We start from the raw sequence: 11,776 nt of genomic DNA, 5'->3' as shown, positions 1-11,776 counted from the left end.
GCTTGGCAGGTGAGCCAAGCTGAATTGACATTTTCCACACTTTGTGAGTTTTACACTGTAATTTGACATAATTAATGCCTACATTACTGCTGATAATTTAGCTAGTTAATTAAACTCGGAGGAGATAATTAAGGAAAGGCTACTGCTTGGATTGCTAATTGTTTTTGTCATTATTTCAGGGGGCCGACAGCTGCCGGCTGAGTCATCCTGTTTTGTCAGCTGATGGGTCATGTGACACAGGGGTCCCCCGGGGGGCCCCCCACTTCCAGGGGAGGGAGGAGCACAGCTGGCTACCTGGCTGCTGCCTGGAGCCTCGCCAAGCGCTGCTGGCTGCTCTGGTCTGGCCTCACCCGCTCCAAGCAATGACAGCCTCCTGTGATCCCTGGGGCCTTCTGAGCCTGGCTGAGAGCTCTGGCCAGAGGCACACCCAGGTCAGCCTAAGCCTAGCAGGAGGGGACACCCCCAGCCCCCGCATCCAACCCCAAGACGCAAAGTGGCACCTGGCGGCATCTCAGCCTTCTGCAGTGGTCAGATAAGAAGCAGAACTTTCTGAGCCTGCTGGAAGCAGAATGCATGAGCCCCCATAGCAGAGAATGACAGGGAAACTGTGGGAGAAACAGAAAGGGAGAGAGAAGGGGGAGTGGGGAGAGGAACAGAGAGAGGGGGAGAGAGAGGAACAGAGAGAGGAGGAGAGAGAGGAACAGACCGAGAGAGAGGGAGAGAGAGACAGAGAAAGACAGAGACAGAGAGAGAGAGAGGGAGAGAGAAGGGGGAGTGGGGAGAGGAACAGAGAGAGGGGGAGAGAGAGGAACAGACCGAGAGAGAGGGAGAGAGAGACAGAGAGAGACAGGGAGAGGGAGAGACAGAGAGAGAGGGAGAGACAGAGACAGAGAGATGGAGGGAGAGACAGAAACAGAGAGATGGAGGGAGAGACAGAGAGGGAGGGAGAGAGAGAGAGGGAGGGAAACGGAGATGGAGAGAGAGGGCGAGACAGAGGCATAGAGGGGGAGAGAGGGAGAGACAGAGACAGAGGGAGAGATAGGGATGGAGAGACAGAGAGAGAGAGAGATGGAGAAAGAGAGAGACAGAAAGAGAGAGGGAGAGAGACAGAGGGATGGAAAGACAGGGAGAGGGAGGGAGAAAGAGATAGAGAGAGAGGGAGAGACAGAGGCAGAGATAGAAAGAGAGGGAGAGACAGAGACAGAGAGGGAGAGAGAAACAGAGAAGAGAGAGACAGACAGGGAGAGAGAGACAGAGAGGGCAGGAGAGAGGGAGACAGAGGGAGGGAGAGACAGACTGAGGTGGAAGTGAGGGGGAAGAGGGGGCAGGAGCGGCACGTGGAGAAGCTGTCAAGCCCACCTTCCCTAGCCCCATCCTGCCCACCCTCCTGGGGGCTGGTTGACTCAAGGTCAGAAGAAGGGGCTACGCCTGGGGAGGCATGTCATTGTCACTGTTGTCCTCATTTCCATGGAAAACGGGGTCCTGCAAAGGTCCCATAACAGGGAAGTGGCCCCAGACCCAGTGCAGGCCCTGAGAGGGCCACGGTGCAGGAGGACGCAGGAGGCTGGCCCAGTGGCTCTGCCCTGGTGGGGGATGGGACGGCAACTCTGCTTCCTGGGCCTCAGCATCCCCACTGACTTCAAGGGAGTGGACGGGGCTGGACAACCCCCAGGCCCCAGTGCAGACAGTGTGGGGAGTTGAAGGACATCCCGTCGGCAGGACATCAATGGAAACCACTAGGGTATTGACTTGGCTCCCAGAAAATTCAAGTCAAAGAGGCTTACACGACCCTGGATTCATTATCCTTCCCAACAAGAAATCTACACATAAGAAGGTTCTAGATTGGCTAATTCGGGCTCAGTGATACCAACAGGAGGTCAGCAAAGACCCAGGAGCCTTCCCTGTTTCTGCCCAGCTCCTCTCTGCTTGGCGGCCTTACCATCCCTCGTGGTCCCAAACTGGCTGCTGTGGCACCGTGAGTCCCACATACCACCACGGCACCTCAAATACCAGATGGCATCCAGCAAAGTTGGGGGCTGTGTCTCCCACATAATGATACTATTGTCTTAATGAGAGGTTTCTAGGGGACTTAGAATCCCAAGACTTTCTTCTGCTAAGCTCTTGATTTTCTTTTCTCTGCTGGTACCAGCTGTAGCTTGGACCACAAGAACTGCCTTTCTCACCACAGCAAAGCACCGCCTCATGGAACCCTTAATCAGTAGGTGTCTGACTTCAGAAAGAAGGGTTCCCTTAGCAAATCCCTAATTCCTACCTTGAGCTTTCAGACTGGCTACCTTCAACCTAAACTCAACCCTCTCTCTCTCTCTCTCTCTTTTTTTTTTTTTTTTTTTTGAGATGGAGTCTTACTGTGTCACCCAGGCTGGAGTGCAATGGCACCATCTCAGCTCACTACAACCTCCACCTCCTGGGTTCAAGTGATTCTCCTGCCTCAGTCTCCTGAGTAGCTGGGATTACAGGCACCCGCCACCATGCCCGGCTAATTTTGTATTTTTAGTAGAGATGGGGTTTCACAATGTTGGTCAGGCTGGTCTCAAACTCCTGACCTCGTGATCCACCCACCTCGGCCTCCCAAAGTGCTGGGATTACAGGCATGAGCTGCTGCGTCCGGCAACTATCTCTTATAAGACCTTAATGGCCAGGCACAGTGGCTCATACCTGTAATCCCAGCACTTTGGGAGGCCGAGGTGGGCAGATCACTTGAGATCAGGGGTTCGAGACCAGCCTGACCAACACGGCAAAACCGCATCTTTACTAAAAATACAAAATGTTAGCAGAGCGTGGTAGTGCTGTGCCTGTAAATCCCACCTACTCAGGAGGCTGAGGCAGGAGAATCACTTGAACCCAGGAGGCAGAGGTTGCAGTGAGCCCAGATCACACCACTGCACAGTGAGCCAAGATCACACCACTGCACTCCAGCCTGGACGACAGAGCGAGACCCCATCTCGAAAAAAAAAAAAAATCTTACTGAAAGCCACAGGAAGTAGTCAATGATATCACAATGATATCAGTATGCTGAATACGTTCTTACTGCTTCCTCAGCCTTGACGAATATGAAGTCTGGGACCCAAGGTATACCATAGGTAACAGCCGTATGCAATTGTACATGAGTCCATCACAGTGACAGCCAAATTCTCAGCCTGGGTGGTGGGGCCCTCACTGCCTGGCACCCTGCGCCCTTCACTCAGACAATTCCTCATCTTATGTTCTGTGACTTTAGCACCCCACTCCTGGAACCAAATTCCATATCCATTAGGATGCTCTCATCTACAAATATCAGAAAATTGAGAAAGTTTAAACAAAGAGGATTATGATCCCATATGTAGTAGGTTGAATATGCCCCCAAAACTTCCTGTCCACCTGGAACCTCAGGATGTGACCTTATTTGGGAGTAGGGTGCTTGCAGATGTGATTAGTTAAGGCTCTTGAGAGGAGTTCATCTTGGATTTAAGGTGGACTCTAATCCAACGACTGGTGTCCTTAGAAGAAAAGGGAACTTTGGGCACAGAAACACAGAGGAGGAGGCCAGGTGATGGTGACAGAGGCAGAGACTGCAGTGACAGTGTCACAAGCCAGGGACACCCAGAGCCACCAGGAGCTGTAAGAGGCAGGGAGGATCCTCTTCTAGGGCCTCTGGAGGGAGCGAGGCCCACATATTTTATTATTTTTTTGAGACAGGATCTTGCTCTGTTGCCCAGGCTGGAGTGCAGTGGTACGATTGTGACTGACTGCAGCCTCAAACTCCCAGGCTCTAGCAATCCTCCCCTCTCAGCTTCCTGAGTAGCTGAGACTGCAAGTGCGTGCCACCATGCCTGGCTAATTTTTTTTTTTTTTGACACAGAGTCTTGCTCTGTCACCCAGGCTGGAGTGCAGTGGCCTGATTTCAGCTCACTGCAAGCTCTGCCTCCCGGATTTAAGCGATTTTCCCAGCTCAGTCTCCAAATAGCTGGGATTACAGGTGTGCAGCAGCATCCTTTGCTAATTTTTGTATTTGTAGTAGAGACACAGTTTCTCCATGTTGGCCAGGCTGGTCTCAAATTCCCGACCTCAGGTGATCCACCCGCCTCGGCCTCCCAAAGTGCTGAGATTACAGGCATGAGCCACCACACTTGGCCTAATTTTTTAAATTTTTTGTAGAAATGGGGTCTCACTGTGTTGCCCAGGCTGGTCTCAAACTCCTGGGCTCAAGCAATCCTCCTGCCTTGGCCTCCCAGAGTGCTGGAACGACAAGCATGAGCCCCCAAACCTGGCCTCCTGCCCATGTCTTGATCTCAGACTCTGGCCTCTAGAAGTCTAACTGTTCCTTGAAGCCCCCCATTTTTGGTACTTTGTCACTGCAGCCAGACATCACTCATGCATCCCTAATATCCATTCCCCACCTCCCCTTTTAGCCTCCACAGCAAGCCCCAGAGAGAACTACATTCCCCAGCATCCCTTGCAGCCTGGCCTGGCCATGTGACTACATTCTGGCCAATGAGGATAGAGCAGGCCACATCTGGTGGGCCCTGGATGTCAGCGAGGGAGTCATATGTCCTTGGTTTCTGCCCCCTGGACCTTCACACCCACAGCCAGAACTGGCATCGAAGACCACCCTGGTCCTGTATCTCTCCACCTAATGCCCTCCGGGCCCCACCCCACTGTGCTGCCCCTCTGACCTCTCCCAGCCTTTTCACTCGGACGGAGTCCATGCTTGGCCAGAACTTGCAACCCTCCCTGGCCTCAGGCCCCCTGCCTGGCTCAGCCGCAGCCCTCCCACCAGGCTGCCTCTCCCTCCCCTCAGCACCCTCCCCAGGGCCCCATGTCCCTGCAGAGCCCCGGCCCCCAGGACTGCCATCCTCTTTATGCCTCCACCAGGTCCTCGAGGACGGGAGCTGGTGGGTCTCTTGCTGGTGTGGGGCTGTGGTACCAGCGGGTGGCCTGGCATGGAGGAGATGCTCAATTAAAAGAACGGAACAAAGGGTCCGGGTGTGGTGGCTCACGCCTGTAATCCCAGCAATTTGGGAAGCTGAGGCCGGTGGATCACCTGAGGTCAGGAGTTCGAGACCAGCCTGACCAACATGGCGAAACCCCATCTCTATTAAAAATACAAAAATTAGCCGGGCGTGGTGGTGCACGCCTGTAATCCCAGCTACTCCGGAGGCTGAGGCAGGAGAACCGCTTGAACTCGGGAGGCGGTGGCTGCAGTGAGCCAAGATCGTGCCATTGCACTCCAGCCTGGGTGACAGAGCGAGACTCCGTCTCAGGAACAAAAAGGATGGAATGAAGGATGAAAGGATGAACAAACATTTCCAGGAGATCGCTGACGGCAGACCGAGGCCGCCCACCTGGACCTTCAATGATGTGACTGTGGGCAGCGTCCACGGGACAAAATCTCCCGGCGACCAGCACCCACTAGTTTCATCCCATGGAGGTGTGTGTGGGCCTGGGAGGATGGGGTCCTGGGGGGACGGGGTCCTGCTGTGAAGCTGGACTTAGCCTGGAGTGTAACAGGAAACCCCAGACGGCTTCTGCAGGGGCCACCAAAACACTGAGCACACTTGGGTGGGGAGGGGAGGTTGGGGAGACACGGAGAGTCCTGGAGTCGGGGGCTGGTGGAGGGGAACGCTCAGACCCAGGAAATCGTGTGGGAGAAAACAGACAGGACGTGGATGAGGGAGGGGCTACCATGATGGTGGACACCCCAAAAATGGTGAGTAGGATCTCAGGAGACCCTGCAATGTGCCAGAACAGCCCCGTCCACAGAAATGGAACGCGAACCACAATGAGTGGGCCACACCTGTCATTTTCAATTTTCTAGTAGCTGCGTTTAAAAAAAAAAAAACTAAAAAGGATGAAGCGAGAGCCAGGCACGGTGACTCATGCTTGCAGCCTCAGCTACTTGGGAGGCTGAGGCAGGAGGATCGCTTGAGCCCAGGAGTTTGAGATCAGCCTGGGCAACATAGCAAGACCCCAGTTCTACAAAAAAATGCCTGTAATCCCAGAATTTGGGAGGCTGAAGCAGGAAGATCGCTTGTGTCCAGCAGGTCAAGACCAGCCTGGGCAACAGAGTGAGACCCCATCTCTACAAGAAGTTAAAAAATTAGCCAGGCATGGTGATGTACGCCTATAGTCCCAGCCACTCGGGAGGCTGAGGTGGGAGGATCGCTTGAGCCCAGGAGGTCAAGGCTGCAGCGAGCTGTAATCACACCACTGGACTCCAGCCTGGGCAACAGAGCAAGACCCTGTCCCAGAAATAAATAAATGAATAAATACATTTTTATAATTGCTAGCCTGACGGCTTCTTTTCATCTCAAGAGACCTCGAAAGCCCCAACAGCTGCTCTCGGCTACCAGGGAATGGGCCTTGTTGAAGTGCAAAACTGAAGCAGAAAGTCTTTGCTTCCACGCCCGCCCCTGCGGGCCGAGTCCCCGTCCTCTGGGCCTCCAGGCCACTTAGCCTCAGACCCAGCCTCTGTCCCGCTGGCCCCGAGAGTGGCTTCCTGGGACTGTGTCCCCGGGCCTACCTCCTCTGCTGTCCTCGGCTTTCAATTTGCTGTGAATTGTGTGACTGCATCCTTCTCCCTCTTAAATATTTAAGGTGGCCAGGCGCAGTGGCTCATGCCTGTCATCCCAACATTTTGGGAGGCCGAGGCGGGCGGATCACTTGAGATCAGGAGTTAGAGACCAGCCTGGCCAACATGGTGAAACTCTGTCTCTACTAAAAATACAAAAATTAGCCAGGTGTGGTGGCGCATACCTCTAATCCCAGCTACTCGGGAGGCTGAGGCAGGAGAATCACTTGAACCCGGGAGGCTGAGGTTGCAGTGAGCCGAGATTGTGCCACTGTACTCCAGCCTGCGCAACAGAGAGAGACTGTGTCTCATATATATATATATATATATATATAATATCTATCATGATATATATATTATATCTATCATGATATATATATTGATATCTATCATGATATATATATATCATATATATGATAGATATCATATAGATATCATATATATGGTAGATATATAGATATCATATATATATTTAAGGTGGCAATTCTTAAAATGGGAACATGCATCTGCTGAAATCCCTCCACCATCCCTGGTATATCCTCGGACCCCGATCCCAGCCACCGCCTACGTGCAGATGAGGCCAAGTCCATCTTGCCGGGCACCGGCTCCAGGCCTGCTGCTCCTGCTTACAAAGCCAATCGCCCCTTTTCCGGAAAGTTCTCCCCCGTAAGTCGAGACTAGAAATGGCCCATATGGAAATATAATGTTGTTAAAACCACTGATTAAGTTTTACACAACTGTGTGGGAGCAAACGAAAAGGTTTTAGCTTTTTAATTTAAGAAAAGAGGAATGTGATATAATTTCAATTTGTGATAAGATGAGATGTTCTCGATATTGCAGTTTCAATTGGATTATATCCTAACGTGCTTTATAAAGTGTCAGGCCGGCTGCCGACAAAGGTGTGTGTGTGATTATCTTCATTAATAATCCGGTGGGCTGGTGTTTTTTCTATCCGTCTTCATCAGTGTTTCCGGCCCACCTGGGAGATCTCGTTAGCGCAGAATCCAAAACTGTGACCTGAGACGGCACGGCTGTGATCGTCACGGCAGGCCGGCCCGGAAGGGAACACCTAGGTGGACCGACAGACAGATGGGGTGTCAGGACCCGTCACAGCCGGCTGGTCAAAGGTCTCTGCTGGGAGGGTCCCCGGGGAGCAGGGCCCTGGGAGTCCGAGTTCCAGCCCAGTAGGAGCCAGAGCAGCTTCAGGCTGAGGGCAGTTCCCCCAGCAGGGGGTCTGCAGACAGGAGCAGGGCCCGGACGCATGATCTGGCTGTGCCCCTCCTGGCGGGGTCTGCAGGGCTGAGGGGGCCACCCAGAGCTCACGTCCACCTCCCACCTGATGCCCCAGCACCCGGGACCCCAGAATTCCCTGAGCGCACACCCCTGAAAGCCCCTTCAAGTCCTCCTGAGGCCTTCCCAGTGCTGGCGTGGAGGCTCCCAGGCCCGAGGTGGGAGGTTCCTCCCTCCCAAAGCTAAACAGGGCATCCGGAGAGGAGAAGTGGGGGGAGCTTCGGGCTCAACTCTCTCCCGGGCCCCACAAAGGTGAGGGTGGGTCTGGCAGGGAATGGCCGCTGGGAAGCAAGCCTGCATGGCAGCCGTCAGCCCCCTGCGTCTCGGGCTCCAAATGAGGCCCCTTCTCCATGATTCACCCGAGAATCAAGGCATGGCCGGCCCTGGGGTCCCCGTGAGGCCCTGGAAGGACGTGGAGGGGCAAGAAGAAGTCAGGAGGAGACCCAGGAAAAGCTCCTTCTTCCTGGACACCCTCACAGCAGCCGCTCGAGGTTGGAAGGAGGCCAGGCTGCAGAGGTGCCTGCCACAGACGTTTCTGCCTGGGGGTAACTGTGGGCTTCCCAGAGGCCCTCCCCTAGGCAGCCCCCGAACTGGGGCCGTGCAGCAGAGCCACATGGGGGGCCCTCATTGGGAGGAGTCTGAGCTCTGCTCCCTGCCTCCTCCCAGATGGAGGCTAAGGCACAAAAACCAGGTCCTGCCCACTCCTGCCATGGGGCCCTGGGCACTCCGTGACTCAGTTTCCCCTCCTGTCACAGGGACAGAGTGTTGCCCACGACTCCCTAGTTTCTGTGAGGGGCTTCATGGCACAGGGCGTGGCCATGCCCCCATCGAAGACCCCTCCAACTCTTGCCCCAGCCAGCAGCAGCCCCTTTCCCCACCCCAAGCCGGGCCCACCCTGGCAGGCTCAGGGACTGGGAAGGTCCCTCCCCTCTCTGGCCTCATCGCCGTCCTCTGAAAAGGGGTCTGGGGGTAGCTGAGGTGCTGTTGGAAGGGCCAAGCCAGTTCCTGTGCATTGGGGCAGGGCTGGAGGAGGAAGCCTGGGCAGGGCAGACGGGCCCGCAGGGGTGAGGGGGCCCTGCCATGGAAGCAGCTGGGGTCAGCTCTGCGTGTCAATCCCCCACTCCCTGCCGGGCAGCCCAGCCATGACATTCCCAGGCCCCAGCCGGGACCCCACAGCCTACACAGATCAGGGTGGGGGGTGGCCTTTGGGCCCGGCTGGGCTGTCCTCATCACTCAGGGCCAGGACCGGGCTCCCTCTCTGGGCCCCAGGGAACAGGATGGCCCCCCATTCTGAGATGCCCGAAAAATACCCCAAGAGACCTTGTGCTCTCTTCCCAAGTCCCTCCCTGTCCCTCCCCTGCTCAGCCCAAGTCCGGGTAGGGCAGGAGGTGCCTGGTGTGTGCCCGCTGGCAGTGGCTCCACCACCCACGAGACCTGATTTAATCCTCCCACCCCAGTCAGGGCAGGGGCAGCCCCGGGGGTCCCACAAGTATGAAACCAGTCAGGTTCAGGCAGGTCTGTCTCCCTGGACCAGTGGACCAGCTAGCAACCGTGGGCCAGGTGCTAGCCCCCTTGACAGGTGAGAATACTGAGTCCCAGAGTGGCCTTGAGCCCTGGTGTCATTCATTCATTCAACAAATCCTCATCAGGTTCCTGCTGTGTGCCAGGCACTGTTCTAGGCGCTGAGGATGGCGTGGCAGAGACGAAGGAGCCCGGACCTCCGGAGGATCCATCACAGAGAGGAAGCCCAAACAAGCATCTAAACACAAATGCGTTCCAAGTGCTGGAAATAAAGCAGGGTGGCCGTGTGCTGACGCCTGTCATCCCAGCACTTTGGAAGGCCAAGGCAGGAGGATTGCTTGAGGCCAGGAGTTCAACACCAGCCTGGGCAACATGGCAAAACCATGTCTCTACAAAAAAAAAACTTTAAGAATTAGCTGGGCGTGGTGGTGTGCACTGGCTGTCCCAGCTACTCGGGAGGCTGAAGTGGGGGGTTCACTTGAGCCCAGGAGGTCAAGGCTGCAGGGAGCCATGATCACGCCACTGCACTCCAGTCTGGGCAACAGAGTGAGACCCTGTCTCTAAAAAGAAAGAAATAAATCAGGGTGAGGGGCAGGGAGCCTCTCTGAAGAGGGCACAGTTAAGCAGAGATAGCAGGATGCCAGCTGTGTGGAGTGCAGGGGCCCCAGCAGCAGGACCAGCAAATGCAAACGCCCATGGCCAAGGCCGGGCAGCCAGAGCGGAGGGGGCAAGGGTGACGGGAGGTGAGGCTGGAGGAACTTCTGGGAATCAGCCCAAGCCTGTCCCGGCTTCCCAAGGGGTGAGCATGAGTCCCCACCAGCTGTCCCCACCCTCCCACAGACCAGTGCCCTGTAATGGCTGGGCTGGACCCCTGTGCCTGGCCTGGAGGGGCCACTCAAGTCCAAGTCCAAATTTCGAGCATCCCACTGGAGACCCTGCTTGGCCCAGCCTTGCCCCCCTCCTTGTCCCTCCTGCCGCAGCCGCACGGGGCCAGTGTCAGCTCCCCACCCCGGAGCTCACCAGAAGGACCACACTGGTCCCTCAGCCCAGAACACTCCTCAATCCAGCCCTCGATCCCCAGACCTGAGGCTGTAGTATTGAAGCCAGTGCAGATACGGGGGCCGCCGGGGGTGTGGGTCAGGGAACAGTTCCTCCCTTTCTCTGCGGCCCCACCCACCCCCATATCCATTCGGGAAGACTGGCTGTTCCTAGCCATGTCTGTAGAGGGAAAGCCACTGAAACGTGCATGGACCACGTGCCACATGCACAGGCACGAGACGATGACCCGGAGTCTCTGGTAGGTGTGGGTGACGTCCAGCCAGGCCCCTGGGGAGCTGCACGCCTCTGCCCTCCCTGAAAGTTGTGGGGGATCATCTAGGGTGGGTGGGGCCCGGGCTGAAACTCTTCCACATTGGGGTTGGGGCAGCCTCTGCAGGAGCCGGGCGGCGGCGCAGCCAGCCCCACCTGTGCCCGAGCGGCTGCTCGGGGGGTCCCACGCCCATCCTCACAGCCTCCTGCAGCACGGGCATCACAGGGCCTGGCCAATGCCCATGGCCCCAGGGCTGCGCTCCTGCCTGTCTCACCGTGATGGTGTCACCGGGGTCTGCAGGTGCTGGGCCCCTGGTGGGCAGCAAGGACGTCCCACAGGGCCGGCTTCGTGCGTGGAGGACCTGACCACTTGTTGCAGGGGCTCTGATCACTGAGCACCAAATTGTGTGACCAGCCTGGAGCGCATGTGGCACCCCAGGGCTGCTTCTGAGGTCCCCAGATGCAGGGGGCTGATGGTGGGGGCAGAAGCTTCCTGGCCCTGCGGTGGGACACCCCCGGGTGTGAGTCCGCAGCAGGACCGAGCCCCAGGTGCCCACACCCCTAACTTGCTGGACAACACTCCTTTCCCATTCCGGTCTCCAAAACGCTATGCAGCCCCATGCCCTGGCCCCACCTCGCTTGCTGTGTGACGTGGGAGAGCCGTAGCCCTCTCCCAGCCTCAGTTTCCCTATCTGAAAAACGGAGCTATTCCGGCCCCCGGCTGCCCCTCGCCGCTAAGTGGCTCTCTGTCTCCCCCTGGTGGTGAAGAGGCCACACTGCCGCGAGTCAGGCTTTGGAACGTAAGCAGGGGGCTGAGATCCCGGGGGACCCACAGGCTCAGCTCCGGGATCCAGTCCAGACCGCCCTCCACGGCGTCATGCTCCTAACACAGCAGAGGCCCTGGGGCTTCTGCTCAGAACCACCCGAGGCGCCCAGTGCCCGAGGAACGAGGCCACATTGCTGCACCTGGAGAGTCCCCGCTGGCCCAGGCCCTGACGGAGCCCCTCTCTCCATCACCCGCCCCGCCCCACCTGACCCCGGCCCGGCCCCGCCCCGCCCCGCCCCGCCTGACCCCGGCCCGGCCCCGCC

At 56.8% G+C, this 11,776-nt stretch overlaps 1 protein-coding gene across 1 annotated transcript in view; it reads right to left on the bottom strand.

The window, feature by feature from the left end:
• Nucleotides 1–7,321: 7,321 nt before the first annotated feature.
• The window catches only part of MICALL2 (MICAL like 2), a 32,475-nt gene continuing 28,020 nt past the window's right edge, over nt 7,322–11,776 (bottom strand). The window contains exon 16 of the mRNA XM_063631014.1: nt 7,322–7,637. Coding sequence (XP_063487084.1) covers nt 7,517–7,637 — 121 coding nt within the window. The 3' untranslated portion in view covers nt 7,322–7,516. The remainder of the gene's footprint in view (nt 7,638–11,776) is intronic.

The sequence above is a fragment of the Symphalangus syndactylus genome, chromosome 22 (genome assembly GCF_028878055.3).
Source record: "Symphalangus syndactylus isolate Jambi chromosome 22, NHGRI_mSymSyn1-v2.1_pri, whole genome shotgun sequence".
NCBI classification, from domain to species: domain Eukaryota; kingdom Metazoa; phylum Chordata; class Mammalia; order Primates; family Hylobatidae; genus Symphalangus; species Symphalangus syndactylus.
This window is presented reverse-complemented; position numbering and strand designations above follow the sequence as displayed.